The 22,705-nt window shown below is 35.3% G+C and overlaps 1 protein-coding gene across 3 annotated transcripts in view; it reads right to left on the bottom strand.

The window, feature by feature from the left end:
- The window catches only part of nf2a (NF2, moesin-ezrin-radixin like (MERLIN) tumor suppressor a), a 138,822-nt gene that overhangs the window by 102,335 nt on the left and 13,782 nt on the right, over positions 1–22,705 (bottom strand). For all 3 annotated transcript variants that reach the window (XM_056457374.1, XM_056457375.1, XM_056457377.1), the window contains exons 3-4: positions 19,907–20,032; positions 13,635–13,757 (exon numbers count right to left, since the gene is read on the bottom strand). In XM_056457374.1, coding sequence (XP_056313349.1) covers positions 13,635–13,757; positions 19,907–20,032 — 249 coding nt within the window. The remainder of the gene's footprint in view (positions 1–13,634; positions 13,758–19,906; positions 20,033–22,705) is intronic.

The raw sequence follows: 22,705 nt of genomic DNA on the forward strand, positions 1-22,705 counted from the left end.
AAGCAAAGCATTAGTAATGTAAGGTTTTTTTTTTGAGAGCGAGAGAGAGAGAGAGAGAGAGAGAGAGAGAGAGAGAGAGAGAGAGAGAGAGAGAGAGAGAGAGAGAGAGAGAGAGAGAGAGAGAGAGAGAGAGAGAGAGAGAGAGAGAGAGAGAGAGAGTACAGTTAGTGATAAAGCCAGAGTTATCGAGTTAGGCAGTTAGGGAGTTCATTCCACCAACTGGGCAGATTGAATGCGAAAGTTCAGGGAAAGTGATTTCTTCCCTCTTAGGGATGGAACAACGAGGCGACGTTCATTCATAGAATGCAAGTTTCTGGAGAGCACATACATCTGCAGAAGTGAGAGCAGATATGAAGGAGCAAAGCCAGAGGTCGCTTTGTAAGCAAACATCAGAGCTTTGAATTTGATGCGAGCAGCATCTGGCAGCCAGTGCAAACGGGTGAGTAGCGGAGTGACATGTGCTCTTTTGGGTTCATCAAAGACCACTCGTGCTGCTGCGTTCTGAAGCAGCTGAAGAGGTTTGATAGAATTAGCTGGAAGCCCGGCTAGTAGAGAGTTGCAATAATCCAGTTTGGAGAGAACAAAAGCTTGAACAATGAGTTGAACTGCATGTTCAGATAGGAAGGGTCGGAGCTTTCTGATGTTATAGAGTGCGAATCTGCAAGATCGAGCAGTTCTAGAAATGTGGTCAGAGAAGTTTAGTTGGTCATCAATCATTACTCCAAGGCTTTTTACCATTTTGGATGCAGTGATGGTTGCTCCATCCATCTGGATTAAAAAGTTATGGTGTAGAGTCGGGTTGGCAGAAACTTCAAGCATTTTATTATTGTGGAATTTTTTTTAAATATTGTGTAAAATGTCCCATAAACCCAATATTATTATAATGATGGGAGAAATCACTCAAACTATTTGCTGCTCAATATACATTTCTATTATTATCAGTTTTAAAGCAATTGTGAGGCCTAATATTTTAGTGGAAATGTTCTTTTTGTCACAAATTTTGACTAATACATCATTCAGAAGAACAGCATTTATATAAAATTTAAATATTGTCAAAAATATGTATGCAATTAATAATTTTTCACCAACTTAATTTAAAAAAACCCCCCAAAAAACTCCAACAAAAAGAATGGACCAAAGTGCAATGTCAGAAACAGACCTGCAACTAGTTACACTTCTATAGCCAGGGTCTATAGACCTTCAATACTTTTATAGCAAACTAGATATTTTGCAGGTGCTTTCTGAATAGATGGAACAAACACTGTTCTTTATGTATCCTAGTCACGACTATCCATTAGTAAGCCAGCAAGAGGTTGTGTCTCCTTCCAGCTCTATGGACTGCAAAAGCCCAGACGTCATTTATGGCTGCAAATACAAAGCAAAGGCAGAATATTTCAATGTCAGTTTTTAAGAAGTCTAGAAGCAGCGGAAGGCTCACAGGTTACACATTCACCAGCGCAGGCCTGTGGAGCTGAATGCTAAGTGAAGCTGTAGGGAGAAAAAAGGTGACCAGGGATAAATGCTCAGAGTCCGAGATCAGGCTCCAAAACCTGCTTCGTATCACTGCATATCTCTGTGTAATAACGCCATTTGTGCGCCCATCATCTAGGCAAGAATTTATGAATAAATAAAACTAGTCTTGCATTTCCTGAAGAACCAAGGACTGCTTGTCAGGCAGGAAAATATTAGAGCTTCTCTGTATGTCAGCTTTAACAAATGAAATCACATAAAAAAAATACACAAAAAGTAAGCTGAATGGATGATAACCTGTTAAAATAAAATAAAATAAAATAAAATAAAATAAAATAAAATACAAATAATTTAAAGAGGGTTTCTGCAAGATTCAAAGGACAAAAAGCATTTTAAAGATTTGTACATGCTCCATTAAAAGTATAAAATATTGTTACATAGATATAATATAATATATAAAATATAATTAGTTATTTCTTAGACTCATTTTTTAGATAAATGTGTCAAAAAAGCAAATCCAAATGTTATTGTAAGAAAGATAATTAAACCCACTAAGCTATTAAATTAGCTATTATAATATTAAATATAGATAAGAATAGGGTTTTGTTCAAAGTTTTAGATGGGTTGCTGGTGATTGGATTGGTGTTGACCCGATTGGGCAACTTTTCAAGGCATTTAAACAAAATTAAAATCAGTTTTAATATAATTTAAGACCTACAAGACAATAACTACATGCATTTAATTAATACATTTTTGTAAAGAAATAATGTGTATTGACAACAGGTCACCATCAAAACCCTATTGTTTATAAACAGGCAAAGAACTTTTAAACAAATGTTACTGTAAGAAGATAACTAAACCAATTAAGATATTAAATTGGCTATTATAATATTAGTTATGAATAGAGCCTTGTTAAAAGTTTTAGATGGGTTGCTGGTTATTGGAATGATGTTGACGCGATTGGACAACTTTAAGGCATTTAAACATAATTAAGATCAGTTTAAAATAATTTAAGACCTACAAGACAATAATTCAGTGAATTTAAGACTTTAAGACCTAAAATTACCTGTCAGCGTTATTAAATGAAAATCACATAAAAAAAAAAATCGTACATAAGAAATAAGCTGAATCAATGATAACTTGTTAATAAAATACAACCAAGTCAGATTTAAGATTTTAAGTCCTTTTATAGACAATTATGAATGAAATTTCAGACTCCTACAGGACAAAAAGTATTTTTAAAGATCTGTACCTGCCAATCAAAAGAAAAGATGTAATACTTTAGATAAATGTGTCAAAAAAGCAAACCCTATACACAGATTTTTTCTTTATTCATAACAGGTCACCGTCATCACCCTATAGTTTACAAATAGACAGAGAACTTTTAAACAAATGTTATTGTAAGGAAGAGAATTAAACCAATCAAGATATTAAATTAGCTATATTATCAGTTATCAACACAGTTTTACTTTTAAGTTTTATTGAGATGGATTGATGGTGATTGGATGGGTGCTTTTCATGGACATTTTAACAAGATTAATATCAGTTTAAAATAATTTAAGACCATCAGACAATATTTCAGTGAATTTAAGACTTTAAGTAAAAGATCTAAAAATTTCGTTTTTGAAATTTAAGACATTTTACACACCCTTTGGACACCCTGTTAATATATACTGTGTATTAGGGCTGCACGTTATTGGAAAAACTTGACATTGCAATATTTCATTTCTCAGCGATATACGTACTGATATGAAATATATTTTACCTGATGGATAAGAATGTTTTAAACTCACTTGATATGTTTAACAAAAAAAACTAAAAGAAATGCATTTAATAAACTTTAAATCCACTATAGTTAAATTTGCCATTAATCTAGTTCCTGGTCAACAATAACCATACTAGGCATTGCAGATCCAATGATGTGACTTGCAGATGTGCACATTGCGATATCAATGCTGAAACTATATATTGTGCAGTCCTACTGTGTATTTAAAAATGTCACATCCAAGGCTCTATTTTTTATACAAAATATTTGGGTCTGTACATTAGGAAGTGAAGCTGACCTAAATTCAGAAATATGTAGAAAGGAAACAAAAATCATTTCAAAACAGTTCCTGCATTGCAAGCACTGCAAGAGCTAATTGACAGACTAATGAATGAGTCAAATAATCTAATTAATTTCTGACTTTACGCTTCATCAAAACAGAAAATGAATAAAGAATGGGGAAACGGACTCCTAACCTTTATCAACAAAAGAAAGAATTTGTTTATGTACACAGCTTAATGCATAAATGCGTGTTCGCAATGAAGGGTTAGTATTTACTTGTCAACAATGAACTGGTGCCAAATTACGAGTGAAATGCTCCAGCCTTTGCCAAATGAGCTGTTGCTAAAAACACAAGCACATGGGAGACTCTGCCCACCATTAGCAGCTTGGCAAAATGAGAGAAAAAAAAAATCTCTTTTAATGATAACAAGCAAACAGAAGCCAAAAAACTAAGCCTAACAGCAGTGCCACAATTAGCACAAGGTCTAACTCATTAAAAAACAATAATAGAATAAACAATTTGCCATATATAACTTAACAGTACACTCAAAAATGAAGTGTGTCTTTAATTTAAGCATGCCTAACATTCACAAGTTTGGCTTCAAATCAACATTAAATAACATTTTTTTTTCCGCAAAGATATTACATTTACATTTTTATAATAGATGATCAAAACTGACAGTAAGTATGGTGTAAAAGTGTTTCTTTCTATGCACAAAATTCTGTTCTTTTTAACTCGAAGATTTGAATCCTGAAAAAAGCATTATGGTTTCCAAAATAATATTAAGCAGCACCATAGGCGTTGCTAGGCCTATTTTAGGAGGGCCCCCCAAAATTTCTACTCAGCCCCCCAAAAACTTTTGAGATTAGCTCATAAACTGTAAACTAATCGCCTCAGTCCCCTTTAAATTTAATAAGAAAAACGGCAGCAGAATTCAGCTCCTCCTCGTCTTTTGTTTTTCATTTGATCAGCAAACCACAGCCGTGGACAGTGAGAGAACGAGGTGTGTGTTTATTGATTAATTGTTATAATATCTGCTTATTTGCAGTTCTTTGATTTAGATAACCTTGTATCACCCGTATCCCAATGTCACTGAGGAGCAGTCGGTTTTCTCTGAGTTCACCTCATCATCACAGCTGTTTCCTCCAGCGAAAAATGTAACCCTTAACGAACATTTCGCTGTTTTTATTTTTTTAAACAAACTACCAATATTTAACACTTTACAGTTCGTGTGGCATTAACTATACCATACAGTCTTACACAGAAAGGATTAAACACAGTGATGAGAATGTACTCGTTTCAACTGTCACTGAGTCACTGATAGAGATAGAAGCATCAAGTATTGTCAAGCATTAAAAAAAAATAAACTTCTTATTTATTATTATCATTCAGATCGTGAAATATGTGAATTAGCCTGTAAGTTTAAATATACATATTTATATGTCATGTAATTAGAAAAGTGGCTGTTTATTTATTTAATACATGGAAACAAAAAATGCAATGAAAATAGAAAGTGTTTTTTACTACAGTAAACAGGTGGGTTGAGCCTATTTGGCTTATTCAGAACTCAATTGGTTATGGCTGGCTATGTAATACAGTGGAATAGTAGTATACAACCCATATTAAACCCATATATATATATATATATATATATATATATATATATATATATATATATATATATATATATATATATATATATATATATATATATATATATATATATATATATATATATATATATATATATATATATATATATATCCTGGACCTGGCCGAATCCTGAGCAGCTACTGTGATGGGTTTGGAAGAGTGGAGAACATGAGACTGATTCCTGTGACGCTCCAGAGACAGACGAGTCTTCGCTGAGGCCTGCTTCCAGGCTCCGCCACTGAGACTGCAGCTCTGCACAAGACGTTTGGCCAGGGGAGAAATTAAAATGGTCGTGCCCAACTGAGCCTGGTTTCTCTCAAGGTTTTTTTTCTTCACTTCCGCCTTTAGTGAAGTTTTTTTCCCTCTCCGCTGTCGCCTCTGGCTTCCATGGTTCGGGATCTGTAGAGCTGCGCATCGTTGGATTTGCTCTTCAGTATTGGACTCTCAGTAGTGATTATTAAACCACACTGAACTGAGCTAAACTGAACTGAACTTAAACACTACAAACTTAACTACACTGTTCCTATTTACTGTGACCTTTTATGTGAAGCTGCTTTGACACAATCTACATTGTATAAGCGCTATACAAATAAAGGTGAATTGAATTGAATTGAATATATATATATAATTTATTTATTTATTTATTTATTTACGTTGTAAATAGCTGAGCCCCCCTAAAATGAAAATCCTAAAATCACCCCTGAGCAGCACAACTGCTTTCGACACCTAGAACAATATATTTTTTTCATTAGACAAATCATAAACTAAAAAATGTACTGACAAAAAGTCAAAACAACAAATATCTTTACATTACAGTTTCTGAAATAGTCGGAATACTCAGTCTGTCTGGCACCAACAACCATGTCACGTTCAAAGTCACTTAAATCACCTTTCTTCCATATTCTGATGCTCGGTTAGAACTGCAGCAGTTCATCTCGACCATACATGCCTAAATGCAATGAGTTGCTGCCATGTGACTGGCTGATTAGATTTTTGCGTTGACAAGCAATTGGACAGGGGTACCGAATAAAGTGGCCTGTAAGTGTATATATCTATATGTATCAATATTATGTATATTTTATTATCGGACGTAAAATGAAAGTAATAAAGCAAAAAATATATAAATAAATAAACTAAAAGTGGTCGGTAAGTGAATTTTAATAGGTTTTTAAGAAGTTTCAACTACATTTTTAAGTTATTCAAAGTTTAATTTAATATTTTTAGTCAGTTTAATTGATGTAAGTTGAAACAACTAGAAAAGTTAATTTGATTCATAAAATGTAATGCAGCAATCATTTTTTACAGTGAACATTACAAATCATTTCTTATGCATAATGTGTCAAAAACATGACCAATGGCCGCTGAAAATTGGTTTAAAAATAAAAACAGGTATTTAAAAATGACATTATAACAATAATTTCACACCAATACTGCTCTTAGTAAATAAGCTTTGAACTCTTAAATAAAAATAAAATGTACTTTTAATATAGCAAAGTATTTATATGGATTTCTTCTATGTCATCAGGGATGTATCTAACTCTTCCATATTAACAAATACAATATGCTTTTTTTATTATTCCATTATAATCATTTGATAGTATGAAAGCGCATGTCCTCCTTTACTTTGATTATACTAAAAACAGGCTCGCATATTCTTTAAAAATTCCCCTGTGTTGCATAAAGTAAAAAAAAAGTGGAACGATATGAGTGAATGACAGAATTGTGATTTCCCTGAGCCTCGCTTCCAAATCATTCCGTTTCTATTTACTCGTTCATTCATCACCTGACTATCAGTCGGAAAACAGTCACAAAAGTGGCATGCGATGTGCAATGACTGGCCGAAAAGGTTCTGGCTATTATTGTCATCTTTTCAGCCTGTTTTACAAATGTGACAGCACTTTAAGAGAGCAGACTGAGAAGGGTGGCCATCCCTGATAAGAAGAGTCCATCCAGACGAGCTCCTTTAAACCAGGATCTGCACATCCAAATACAGGGCTCTAGGCTCTAGAGCACAGGCTAAGAGTGAACACACTCACCACTCTCCAATCATTCCCAGAATTCATTAGCATCTTTAGAAAATTCATTACATTGGTTTTCTGAGTGCATTGTCATCCTGAAGCAGTGCAGGTCTACCTCTCATTATGAGGGAAGATAAGCTACTTATGCTTTCTCAGAACGTTCATATCTTCGTCTCGTGCCCTTTGCAATGCATTAAATCCATCAGATTGATACAAGCACTAAAAACCGAAAGCCAAATATCCACAAGTTGACATGAGTTAAAGGGCACCTAGATTAGCCCTTTTTTTCAGATTTAATATAAGTGTTTTGCGTCTCCAGAATGTGTCTGTAAAGTTTCAGCTCAAAACACCCATCAGATTTTTTGTTATACCTTTTATTAAATTCCTATTTACACATTTTTGCACTGGGTGGCGGTTTTGGTGTACTGCTCCTTTAAGGCTAGTCCTCCCCGCCCACCGTTTCTACGTGCCTTTCTGCGTGCCTTAATCTCCTCCCTCGGCTGCGTCAGACAACAGACAGACTTAAAGGAAGCAGATCTCACATAGAGTTTGTGAGAAATACTACAGTAAGAACTTTACCAATGAGTATTTATTGTGCAGTATCATCGCAGAGTCACACAAAGTTCACGCGCGCACACGCACACACAGATACACGCGCACACACACATCGCAGTAGACACACACACACACACACACACACACACACACACAGACAGACAGACAGACAGACAGACAGACAGACAGACAGACAGACAGACAGAGCGCCCGTTTAGCTTTGCACTCTTTTTGCACGCAAATGTGACATGATACAGGTTAATCCTCACTGCTGTATAGATATCTGTTAAATTAATGTACAAAATAAACCTGATTTAACGTCCACAAACCGGGATTGAAGCATCTTCCTTTATAATTGTTCTGAGACGAGGCTGTGCTGATGAAGTAAATCGCTGTAATTCATTACACACGTGCTCTGTTTTAAAACATTTTAAACATGTGAAACTCACTCTTGATCACATTTGATGATGATTGATGATCCTAGCGAACTGAACACACCTTATATTCCTGGTTGCTGTGCGCACGTCAGGTCTTGTTTATATGATTATACATGTGACTACCGGCACATGTTAATACGCGCAGCTGTCAATCAAAAAATGAAAAACAAAAATTATATACGATATAATTGCACAATAAAATCAAAAGTGTAAAAAAATGCAGTGTTAATGTTAATAAACATGTTAATAACTCCAAAAATTAACAACAAATAGTGTTAACGACGGCGACAGTGTAGTTGCAAGATGCAATATGATGTGATTTAACACAGCAAGGGCAAAAGATTGCACCAAATCGCCTTGACTCCACCATCAGAGCGACAGTGCCTTGTGAAACGACTACACCATTTTGACCACTTGCGACTGAGGGTGAGTTCAATGCATTTTTTTCTTGTGTTCGCACTATTTTTTTCTTCTTCATTCATTGTCCAATACTGTAATTTTGTTCAAATATAGCTGTCACTTATTTCTGTCTCTGAAATGTTAATGAGCTTGTTTTATGCATTTTATATTTCTGTGCGACCCCCTCATGAATTAGCTCAAACTGTTCACATATGGCGTGTTTTAAATAAAGTTTTAACATCTGTCTAAAGACTTTTGATTGTAGGTTTGATCATGTTAGACATACACCATAGAACAGTGTTAAAAAAAAAATAATACACTGATAGGAGTACCTTCTTGATGACACTTGTAGAGTAATAACAACACAAGTGGGTGTTAAACCCTTAGTGTAAAAATTTGATAACTATAGTGAGTGTAACATTCTTCACTGTCAGTGTATTTATTCAGCACTTTAGAGAGCCAATATTACACTGCAAATTTTGGCACAAACAAACAGTGTACTTTTAATACTTGATAAACTGGGGCTATATATTATCTTCAGTAGAGTTAAAATAAACACTCTAAGTGTTAAATTGACACTACTCATTTTACTGAGTAGGGGAAAGACTGCTATTAACTCACCACCAAGTGTTTCCAAACCACTATAAATTTTCGTCCTCTGCTTAAACTGAAAACCGACAACCGTTGACTTCCATAGCAAAGACAAAAACTGTCTCCAGCTTTCTTTCTTTTGTGTTTAACAGAAGAAATGATCTCATAAAGCTTTGAAACAAAAGGATGAGTAAATGATGACAGAATTGCCATTTTTGAGTGAACTATCCCTTTAAATGATTTTAGGAGAAATGTTTGGTAAAACCCAATTCTGAGTTAATGCATGCAAAACAGGTGCTTATTTACCTCCCATGACGAGCCCCAGAGTTGCTCAATGAAATGATTGATAATGTGCTCATAATCAAGGTGTTATTGCTTAATAGTTTCGGATAGCTCAGAACGAATCTTGGCAGGAAGGCGTATTAAGGTGGGAGGTTTTCCCCTGGGCTTATAGAATCTGAGACAGGAGCCGTGATGTGGAGCACACCGATTCCACATGGCTGAACACAATCACACCAAACAATGAGAGAGAGCGCTGAACCCACAGACAGCACAGCCCACAAACCTCTCTCGGAGAACTGCAGTGAGAAACCCAAATGCAGGAGCTCCGTTCTGCTGCCAAGCCCATTGAAATGAAATGGCTTTTGAGTTTGGGTCAATGGCACATCACCTGCTGTGGTGTACAAACAATGCTGACAGTCCAACTAGATTAGCCATGCACAACACACTGTGCAAAAATCTAACTGCCAATAATTGTGTTTTGTGCTCTTGCTTTTGAAGCATGGTACTAACCCGTGGGCTAGAAAGTTAGGCAGGCAAACCAAAGGAAGCATGTTCAAACTCAACAGTTGTTTATTGCATTTAATAAAATGAAATATGAATAAAAATGTTTCATCATGACATGGAAAATTTAAATTAAACTACAGTACATTCCTAATGCTCCAAAGAAAATGTATTTATTTGTTTGTTTGTTTTTTTGCTTAATTACGTTCATTTTAGGTCAGACTACAAAATTTATAAAGTACACCGGTCCAAGTGCTCGTTAGCGCAAATTTCTAATCAGCCAATCACATGGCCACACTCCATGCATTTAGGCATATAGACATGGTCAAGACGATCTACTGCAGTTCAAACAGAGCATCGATTGAGAAAAAAAGGTGATTTAAGTGACTTTGAACGTGACATGATTGTTGGTGCCAGATGGGCTGGTCTGAGTATTTCAGAAACTGCTGATCAACTGGGATGCACAACCATCTCTAGGGTTTACAGAGAATGGTCCGAAAAAGAGAAAATATCCAGCGAGCGGCAGTTCGGTGGGCGCAAATACCTTGTTGATGGCCAGACTGGCTCAAGCAGATAGAAAAGGCAACAGTAACTCAAATATGCAGAAGAATCTCTGAACGCACAACAGGTCAAACCGTGAGGCAGATGGGCTACAGTCTATAGCAGAAGACCACACTGGGTGCAAAGTACAGGAACTTTGCACAGGCTCACCAAAACTGGACAATAGAAGATTGGAAAAACGTTGCCTGTTCTGATAAGTTTCGAATTCTTGGCACACTTTGGGCCCATTAGTACCAACTGACCATCGTGTCAACGCCACAGCCTATCAGAGTATTGTTGCTGACCATGTCCATTGCTTTATGATCACAGTGTACCCATCTTCTGATGGCTAATTCCAGCAACATAACGCGCCATGTCATAAAGCGCAAATTATCTCAGACTGGTTTCTTGAACATGACAATGAGTTCACTGTAGTCAAATGGCCTCCACAATCACCAGATCTCAATCCAATAGAGCACCTTTAGGATGTGGTGGAACTGGAGATTCGCATCATGGATGTGCAGCCGACAAATCTGCAGCAACTGTGTGATGCTATCAGGAATATTTTCAGTTGCTTGTTGAATCTATGCCACAAAGGATTAAGGCAATTCTGAAGGCAAAAGGGGGTCCAACCCGGTACTAGTAAAGTGTACCAAGTGGCCAGTGAGTGTATATGCACTGATATAAAATACCACATATATACACAAAGATACACACATATAAGATAATATAAAATAATAATAATAATAAATAAATAAATAAATAAATAATAATAATAATAATAATAATAATAATAATAATAATAATAATAATAATAATAATAAAACAGTAGGGAAAAAAGTAAAATAAAATAAAATTTAAAAAAACAATTATAATGCAAAAAAAAAGCAATTAAGATATCGGTGCCTCCTTAAAAAAATGTAGAAAAGGGCTCCAGGCTTTCTGGAACTGTTGAGGCTTTTGTTTTATTGCAAACCAAATCTTTACCATTAAAGAGTCTTCAAAGATAAATTTAAGCATGGTACTAACATGTGGGCTAGAAAGTTAGGCCGGCAACCCAAAGGTAGCATGTTTAATCTCAACAGGATTATTTATTGCAATTAAGAAAAACAAAAATTAAATCTAAATAAAAATGTTGTTTCATCATGGCATGTAAAATTGACACTAAAGTCTTTTTCTCTTTTTTTCTTTTATGTTTATTGTTAACAGTCACCTGAGTACAACCATATAACAGTTACATTTGGATTTCAGTATGTGAACTTAAATGACATACAAGCTTTATACATTATAGCCAGGTGTACCAACTATACATGGTACTCATATGTCCTAATATAATTTCTTCCAGAATATTCCAGTCTTAATGCTTCAGAGCTAAATTTAAAGGTACCATGTAATTCATTTTTTTGAGATGTTAGTATCAGCATTGCTCGTTTTTAAGATATCTATAAGTTAGTGTGCTCCAAAACAGTGACAAAATTCACATTTAGAAGAAATAAACTTCCGCCTAAATGGATCAAGGATTCACGTCACCTCATACTTCAGTTTCTCATCACATCATAAACAATCAAATGCTCTCAAGTATCTGACATGCCCACCCCCTTTAAGAAGCTTCTCATTTGCTTTTCATTTGATGCGCCTGAGCTCAAACACTTTCACTGGCAAGCGGTGACAAAACAAAACGCTTTTGGCCATTTTGTAAAAAAGGGAGGAGCTACACTATGTCCCACCCTCTCTTCATGTTTAGGTTGAGATTACATGAAACATCGAATAAAAATGCACATTTCAAAGGACTTCACAGGACCTTTAAACTCTGTATTTATTAAACATAATAAATTAATATGTATATTAATATATTAATTTGTTTAAAAAAATTGATAAATCGTAGTGGCTTGAAGAATAGTATTACGATTTAAAATGCCTTTTACAATTAAAAAAAGTGTTTTAATCATCAAATAAATCTAAATATCTCTGATTAAACTTTTGTTACTATGAATAACATTTGTGTCTCTTCACTAAATCAGGGCATAAATGTCATCGTTACCTCTTAAAAATACAATTAAGCAAGACATTCTATGATGGGAGGGGGTTGTTAAAAATGTATTAGAGTTTTGTTTTCATTCATTCATTCATTCATTTTCCTTCAGCTTTGTCCCTGATTTTTCAGAGGTTGCCACAGAGGAATGAATCACCAACTACTCTTGATGCTTGAAAACTACTTAATTTCAACAAAAGGATTTAAATATGCAGCAAAACAATCAGATCATTGTTCAATATTCTTCACACAGACTGATTTACACTGAAACTTACACAAACAATGTTAAATAATGATCAAGTCAGATTAATCTGTGAGATTCTTTTTGGCGAAAACCGGTCAATCTGTCATAAAATTTACACAACAACAAGTTCATGTGAATATGGAAAAGCAAGAAGTGCAGATTTAATTCATATTTAAGTTTGCTATGAAAGTTTGAATGCTGAAAGCTGCTTGGATTGACAGTGACTGTAAACTGTTCCTCCTGCATTGCAATGCCACTGACAAGTGGAAAACTTTTTCCTTTTCTTTTTTTGCACAAAAACCTTTGCTGATGTGTCAAATACACAGCCGTATACAACCAGTAGAGCTAACATCTATATTAAATGTTGGAAAACTCACTATCCCTTGGCTTTACAGACAAGTCCTAGACTAAATTGCATATTTGAGCAGTATAAACTGAAAATAACTGGCAGTTAGATATCTTAAAATATATCTGTGCCATAGACATGTCTCAAGATACACACCGATAATGCATGTTTTTTTTTCTAAATAATTTCTATAAAAGCTGCTTAAACACCCTAATCTAAATACATCCTATAGTCCTGGCTTAAACTAATCCCTTGTTTATGAAACCGGCCCTGTGAGTTCAACCCCAGAACATAAACAGCATGATTTTGAACTCTGAAAAACTGCCTTGTGTTATTTGATTAAGAACTATTGTTAATTCAAAGAAATTTGCTGAAGCCATTGCCACACACTCACGCTCTTTTCCTGTCCTCTCTTTATCCTCATATCAACAAAAGCAGCAACATGACAAAAAAATAAAATTAAAATCCAATTAATTTGAGCTGTAGACCAGCTAAACCCACCTGAGCCAGTGACTCACCTGGAGGAAGAAGAGGTGCTGCGTGATGTCTTGTACCAATTCTTCTTCTACATTTTCGGGATAAAACTTGGACAGGAAATGAAACACTATAGGCTCCTCTTTGGGCACATCATGATCCAAAACCTATTATAAAAATAAGTCATCATAAGTGTTGCACTCTGCTTTATGTACTTTATATACACAGATCAGAAAGTAATTAAAATGACCATATTTTACAACAAAAGTAGCATGGTAAGATCACATTTTTGGACAAAACTTCTTTTGTGTTTAGCAGAAAAAGGAAAGACAAACAGGTTTGGAACAAGTGAAGGGTGAGCAAATGATAACAATTTGATTTTTTAAGTGAACTATCCCTTTGAGTAAATTAGAATATCCTATCATATAACAGGGCTCGAAATTAACCTTTTTTCTTGGTAGCACCGGTGCTCCTAACTTCAAAAAATTTAGGCGCACCAGACAAAATTTAGTCGCACCCACCAAAAATTATGAGCAGTTACTACACGTTTTATATTAACAGATTCTATAATATATATATTAACACTCTAATCACAACTAACAAATAAACAAAAATCTGCATGCGCTCACTGGCCCTGCACGCACTGCTTGACGTGACTGAGATGAACTGAATTAACAATAATAACTGTGCTGTTCTCACGGGTGGTGTCTGATATTGCACAGACAATATTGACATATAACTTATCATATGCATACGTCATCTTAATAGCAGTAACGGTCTTTTCATGAGCTGCAATATTAGTTTCATCTCAGTGAATGCATTCTCTTTAGCGATGGTGAACGCGGTGTTAGTCGCATGACTGACAGAATCATGACGAATAAATTAAGCAATGAATAACGTTAGAACATCTCGTGCTTAAAATGTGTTGATGTGGCAAACACTGTTACCTGAAAACTCTGTCCCACCGGCTTTACGTTCAATGTCTTTATCATTTTCATAGCGGACTTTAACCACTGGAAGTCTTTTATACACTCTTCGACAAGTGTAAATGCTGGATTGACATTCATTACATGATCACTAATCAGATGTGCCATTATTTGTAACTTTAGGTGGTTTCTAAAACTAAATCTGCCAGTGTTGTTTTCATTCTCTCGGATCCAGACCATTTTCGCGGCTGTAGCTCCCTGTCATCGGAACTGAGTGATTGACAGCTGATATTTACCAATCCATTGGCGTTCTGTTCTAGCGCAGTGGGCCAATAAGAAGAGCTTGAAGGCGAGGGAAGCATTGCGGGCTTTGTTTACTGCAGCAAGTTGACATTTCAACTATTTAAACCATTCCTGACCGCTGCGTTTGGTGTTTTTTGGTGCAAAGATGCATAATGTGTGAATGCCTCCTAATTCCTCGCATGTGATGAACATTTTGCTGTTAAAGCTGGTCGCACGACATCAATTTTATGCACTCGCACAAATGCTCCCAAATATATTTTGAGGTCGTATAGATAAAATTTCGGGCACATATAATAATAATAATAATAATAACTTTTATTTTTAGGCACCTTTCAAAGCACTCAAGGACACCTTACAGCAGATCATAAGAACATCATAAAAATACAAACAGTAAAAATAACAATCAGCATAATATTAAACCAGCAAATCATTAAAAGCTATCCTAAACAAAAACCTTTTTATCTGAGATTTAAAATTAGAAATAGAGTCCATCTGGCGAATGTGCAAAGGCAGGGAATTCCATAACTTTGGTGCTGTACAACTAAAAGCCCTGCCACCAAATGACTTCATCTTCATTAGCAGAAGATGATCTTAGTGAGCGCAAAGGAGTGCACAAATGAAAAAAGTTCAGAAAGATAGTGAGGGGCCAGGTTATGAAGAGCTTTGTATGTTAAGAGGAGGATTTTGTATTGTATACGATAGTCAAGAGGGAGCCAGTGAAGGTGAAAGAGAATTGGAGTAATGTGATCAGAAGTACATGAGCAGGTAACTATCCTAGCCGCTGAATTCTGAATTAATTGTAGTCTATGAAGTTGTTTATCAGGAATGCCAGACAGGAGAGAGTTAGAGTAATCAATCCGTGATGTAACCAAAGCATGAACAAGCACTTCAGTACTTTATTGAGATAGTGAAGGGTAAAGTCTTGCAATGTTACGCCAATGAAAAAAGGCAGAACGTGAGATATTACTAATATGAGAACCAATCGAAAGCATGCCATCCAGTATAACCCCAAGACATGGGTTGAGAAATTGACTGGAGAGTTATCAATAAACAGGGTAAAAGTTTGAGCTTTGGATGCCAACCAGAAGGGCTTCAGTTTTACTGCTATTTAACTTTAAGAAATTATTAGTCATCCATATATTAATCTCATGTAAACATTTAGTAAGGTCAGAAGGGGGGTGAGATGTTGTAGGTTTTGTGGAGATATAAACTTGGGTATCGTCTACATAAAAATGAAAATGTATGCCAAAAGAATGAAATATATGACCTAGAGGTAAGATGTGAATAATAAATAAAAGTGGCCCCAATACTGACCCTTGAGGAACACCATGAAAGACTGAAACAGTTTGTGCAGATAAAGAATAGACACTCTGATCCTGTTTTCTGTCACTTAAATAGGAAGAGAACCAGCAAAGTGCATTATCAGCTATTGCTATAGAAGCCAGTCTTTCTAATAATAGTGAATGACTAATTGTCTTGAAAGCCGCAGTAATATCTAAAAGAATAAGTATAGACAGATAACCAAAAATGACCAAAACGGTCGCAATTGGTCAGTGGTGTAAAGTAATGGATTACAAATACTCAAATTACTATAACTGAGTTTTTCTCAGAGACTGCACTTCAAGTAGTTTTAAAAATGTGTTCTTCTACTGGAGCATATGTTTAGTTCTGTATCTTTACTTTTACTGCTGCATTTTCCTTTAACCTGCAGTCACTACTTTATTTATTTTTTTTGTCTACAGCATTTGGCTAGATCTGTTATTCTCATCCAAACAAAATCACACACAGAAACATTGCAACAGACAGACTGACTTCAAGACATGAATGCTTTATAAATTTAGCAAGCATGTACAGTGTGCAACCATTAAGTGTCCAAGAAGACACAAAATCATTACACGTAACGAGCAAGAGACTTTAGACTGCATGATACTTTTGAAGGATGCCTACTATATGATGAGAAATGACCTTAAACAACAACTAAATGCACTACAGAATGTTACGTTTTCAAATACACACACAAACTGCATGCATTCTATCAGTGCTTAGATTGTGGCACCAACTGCTGGACACTTGTTAGTCAGGGTTCAAAGTGCATAACCTAAACATTAACATATCGTCACAGCTAGATTTTTGCCCTATAGGTTACACAATTTTTTCTATACATGTAAACACATCAACCTTTCACTGCATATTCACAGCGTAACATACACTATTTTTGACTACTTAAAATAGGGAATACTTTTTACTCTGTAGTATTTAAAACAGTAACTTTTACTCTTTTAGCGCAACATTTTTTTGGCAAGTACTTAGGCATGGGATGATAATCGTTTTTAAGGTATATCGCGGTTTGGAAAAGTCAAGGTTTTAAAACCGTTCCTAAGGTATGTGCAAGATTTTTTATTTATGTTTTTTTTCAGTATCTTCAGCAGAAAGATATCCAAAGATGCTGTTTTAAATTGTAAAAGAAATCTGTTTTTGAAACAAATGAAGAAAGCAGAAGTCTATAATTCATTTAGTCTGACATGTTCACCGCTCCAAAATATTTTAAATGTTCTCAAAAAATATATATTGTGCTCAAAAGGGAAAAAAAGTTTTTGTTTTTTTACCCAGACATTTAAAGAGAATATATTTTAGAGCAGTAATCACAATACCGTGACATATTTATCCAAGGTTATCATACCGTCAGAATCTTATACCGGCCCATGCCTACAAGTAATGGTACTTTTAATTGAGTACAGGGTTTCTGCAGGTTTCATCAACTTAAATTTAAGACATTTTATGACCTTTTTATGAACATTCTAAATTAAATTTCAGACTTTGCCAGAGTGCTAAAAGCTATGTATTTTTTCGTGTAAGTGCATTATCTGCATAAAGGTTCTCAGAGCAGACTTTACCATGGCAGAGCAAACACTGTCCCTGAAGGGCGTTCAGCTTGCATTAGAAAACGGTCAGTTTATGGTCTTTTTCATGCATCATAGACACAAATGGAAAAAAAAAAATTATCCTTCGCGCAATGTGATAATACCTCAAAGTTTTAGCTTTAAAAAGTTTTAGCTTAAAGCTTTAGCAGTCAAGGGGGTCATACACCTGATGCGCCACTGCACCGTGTCACGCAGCGCCATGCATTTTAGAATTCTCAACATAGATTTCTATCAGGATACGCACACCAGTGCTACAAGTCAGCAGCTGTCCACGGCTCCCATCTATGATTCAGGACACTGTTTATATTTCTGCCGTGCCACAGAGCGCCATCTGGATAGTTTCATTTTAAATAACATGCAAATGTGTGCGTCCGGCAAATGTTTCTTCCAACGGTCAAATGCTCGCCGCAGCGGTGTGCAACCAGCTTCAGAAGACTAGAACCTCAGGCAGCACTCATGTCTCATCACAAACAGGCAAACAAAACCAACATTTAGCCTACAATCCTACACTTTTATCTCTCTCTTTTGGTAGTGCCCAATTTAAACGTGAGATTTTGGAAAGCAGATCTTAATTTAGTGGTCAGGTCGGGTAGAAAATTATTCTAAGCAGGCAGTGAGTGAATAAAGGCTGAATATACAGAGGGAGCGGTCATGTGTGGAATAAAACCTGGTGGGGAGTAGGACAGTCCCACGCAGACATCTAGTCTGCTCCTTTCTTCTGAAATGGTTTTTGAAATAATGTAAAATAATATATTGCTCTGTTATTATCATGAGGGGTTGTGTAATGTAAAAATGTGTAATGTAAACAGATGTTCTAAATTGCCTCTTTGCAATAAAAACTTCGATTGTTGGTGATTTGGGTAACTTTACATGGCTATAGAAAAATTAAGAAATTAAAATTAAGAAACATTTGTAAGACCCTGTGAACACACTGGAGTATGTTTTTTCAAGTACTCTTTCCACCACGGATCATAGTATATGAAATATGACCAAGTAATAGGGCTGCGCGATTAAACGAAAAAAGATCGCAATCTCGATTCGACCCTACACCCGATCTTAATTCAGCTTTTCTAAGATTCAGCCAATTATATTTTCAAGGTCAGGAGAGAAGCATATAGGCGGTCGCACAGTCTTCACCTTGTTTTATATAGGCTACGTAGCAATACCTCTAAAATGGTATAATTGACCCAAAAATGTCATTTCTGTCGTCACGTAATGACAAATTTGTGGACGCAAAATCACGCAGGAGCTCACGCACTGTTTGTTTACTACAGAGATAACATGCGTCCCCGCCAATGATGTTTACTTTAGTGAACAGAACCTGCATAGGCTGTGGATAACAGGTTATAAAGTTGTAAATAACGTTCAGTTTGTAGCACAGAGTGCTTGTTTGGGAGCTCCACGGGAAGTAAGATTTGCATGTGTGTTTTTTCCTCAGAATGACAGCAGCCACGACATGAGCCGCACTCGGCAGTGAAAGTGAAACCAAAGCATGTACATTACTTAAATGAACATAACGCATTTTTCAGTAATCATCATGACAGGCATTTGATATCTTTTTATACGTCTAACATTTAGTGTTGTGCATGGAAATAAATGTTAACTGGCTCAGTATAAGTACTCTAGCCTATAATGTTGAATATAATGCAAAAGGGAATGTAATAATGACAAATGTTTATTTTACCAATGAAAAAATGGTTTAATATTGTTATCAATGACAAATGACAAGCATATGTCTTAAACATAATAATTCAACTTTAGAATTATGAATAGTTATTATCAATTTCAAATCAATTATCAAACAGGACATATTTAAAGTCTGTTCAAGTCCACCATTCCAAGTCTATACAAAATTTAGCATTTTAACCAACAGTAGACCAACACATAGGCCTAATATTATTGTTGTTTTACCATATGTTTGAGAAATAACAACAATAGCCATCTCATATTAACCTTTATTCTATAGAATCATGAGAAAATCATGATCTTGAAGCAAAAAAAAATCTCATTTTAGCCAGAATTGTGTAACCCGAGCAAGTAAATCATTTCCCAAAAACATTTTTGCTCTGAAAAGATGAAATGTAGAAATAGTAAGAAAGAGTAATTAAAAAGAAACTTAGAAGAAAATTTGGAAAGAGCAAGAAAATTAATTAATTAATGTTTTACCTTCTTGTCCATTTTCAGCCATGCCACAGTGTCTTTGACATCATACCGCAGACCAAAAAACCAGGTCTCCCTGAGCCCCAATGTCCGGCATACAAGTTCAAACAGGTCCTTTCCTCTCCACTTCAGCTGCCAAAACAAGATTACAAAAAAGAATTTGAAAACTATTTCAGACTCATTCCGGTGTCATAATTCAAACTGAAACAAGAAGTTGGGTTCTGGACATACATGGACATTGACAGATCACAATAAAAAGCTCATTTTAATTTCAAGAAGTCTTTATAGGAAACAGCTTAAACTCTCTAAGGATTGCAGCAGACTAATCGAATTCAGACTGACCACAAATCTGAACAGCACTGGCGTAATGAACAGCGACATTCCCCGAATAACCTCATTTCCACAGACTTTGCGGACACAAAGCGAAGAAATGAGTCTGAGCATCATTACAAAGTCACTGCTGTCAGCAAGCGCATTCACTCATTTTTGGACCTATCAGTTCATCTTTTATCCAAGGACTACTGTCAGGAGGCCAGAAAGAAAAAAAATTACCATATTCAGCTGGTGAAAAATGCATATCAGTTTTCTGTTTCTCATTAAAATTATGTATGCATGCACAGAATCAATAAAGCAGTGTTCATGCATTATAATTACCAAAAGTACTTGCATAAAGCTCATTTTTATAATTAAACTTATTGGTTTGAGATGAATTAGACTGGGAAAAACATGATTTTCAGATTTCTGAAAAAGCGGTACACTTAATTATTGTGAACCTGCACGGTAAAAAAAACAAATCTGTTAAAAAAAAAAAAAACGTTTTTTGTGATTCACCAGTGTTTCCCATTTATTTATGGTTGTGATTAGCATTATGGGACTCTGATCTCTGCTTTATTGACTTTTAATGTTAAAAATTCAACTCTACAGTTTAACAAAGTAAATTTTGACATTTAAGTGGTTTGAAATAATATAAGAAATAATATGTAGAGAAATAAATCTGTAAAATAACAGAAAATGTACTGGCAGTTTATCACAAGGTTTTTGTCCCGTAATATACAACACCAACCCAGACAATATACCACTTAAAACTAGGAATGTCCCGATCAGGATTTTTTGTCCTAGAGTCAGAGTCATTTGATTTTAGGTATATACTGATACCTGATCCGATATTTATATAATACATAAAAAAGAATAAAGAAAAGTGAAGAAACAGATCCAGGATGTTCCTCATTTGTATTTCATTCATTTTCGGCTTAGTCCCTTTATTAATCTGGGGTCACCACAGCGGAATGAACTGCCAACTTATCCAGCAAATGTTTTACGCAGCGGACGCCCTTCCAGCTGCAACCCATCTCTGGAAAACACCCATACACACTCATACACTACGGACAATTTAGCTTACCCAATTCACCTGTACCGCATGTCTTTGGACTGTGGGGGAAACCGGAGTTCATTTTTATTTAATCCGCCTTATTTTAACATTCAACAACTCTGTTAACAAACAGAGCACTTACAGTATGTGAGGTAGTTGGAACAATCAAGTAATGAATAGCATCAATTCTTCACTTTTAGACTTCAGTGCAACAGTAAATATAAAAAAAAAAATCGAATATAAAAACAAATAGCACCTCCACTTAAAATACTCGGCAGGCAATCCCAAGTTTACATATCTCACAGTTTGCTATGGCAAAGTTGTCATCATCAACCTTATAATACCACCAGCCCGCAGACATACTCGTGCTTTCTGCTTCAAGTCGCTTCCATGTTCTACTTTCTCGGCATTTAACCAATAACGTCTCTGCAACAAAGTAGTCATGCCGCACACGTTGCTGTGTCTGTGTGAAGTCAAGAAAAATATCTAACTCTGTGCCACCGCATAACTATAGATGTCTTAAAAATAATGAGAGTACATATTTATATATATTCGAGTCCTGATCGGGAGGTAACGTCCGATTCCAATAGAGTCACGTGATCGGATCCGGACATCCCTACTTTAAAAATGTTAATAAAAGTAACTTTTTCCACCTTTGCAAGGTTAAAAATTGTTGGAAGAAAGATTAAGTTTAAAGCATAAATAAATTTAGTGGCTAATTCGTACAATCTCGTTCGTACAATTTGCTCATCTCCCAGTGACGGTTGGGTTTAGGGCAACCCTCCTTTTTAAAATCGTACATTTTCGTACAACTGAACACTATAAAAAATTATATGATCATTAAGTCATGACAGCATATGTTTTTAGCTTATTGTAACTTATTAAACTAATTTAATCATATTCTAACTTAATTTTATAAGTTACACAAGCTGTTTTAAGTCACTTTAAAATAAGCCAGAAAATAAGTTCAACGGACTTAATGGAGGTTAATTTGATTCAGCTTAATAATGTGAGGCAAGTAGGATTTTTTTTACAGTGTACAAATTAGCCAGAACTAATACGAATTCATATGAATGAACTGACAAAATGTAAAATAGTTTCCTCGCGTGATCAGGCTGAAAAAAGTGACAATTTACGGATATTTTTTAAAGTGTGGTCATAATGTACATTTTTGGAATCCGAGACATTATCTGAAAGATGAATAAATATGCTTTCCATTGACATACAGTCTGTTAGGATTACATAATATTTGTTCAACATATAACTACTTGAATATCTGGAATCTGGGGGTTAATAAAAATCCAAATACTAAGAAATTAAAATTAAATGTTTAAAACTTTCCATATTAAGTTATTAGCAATGCACATTACTAATTACTAGTTTTGATATATTTACAGTAGGACATTTTGAAAATATCCTCAGACATGCACTAAAAA

This window comes from Danio aesculapii, chromosome 5 (assembly GCF_903798145.1).
Source record: "Danio aesculapii chromosome 5, fDanAes4.1, whole genome shotgun sequence".
Taxonomy (NCBI): Eukaryota; Metazoa; Chordata; class Actinopteri; order Cypriniformes; family Danionidae; genus Danio; species Danio aesculapii.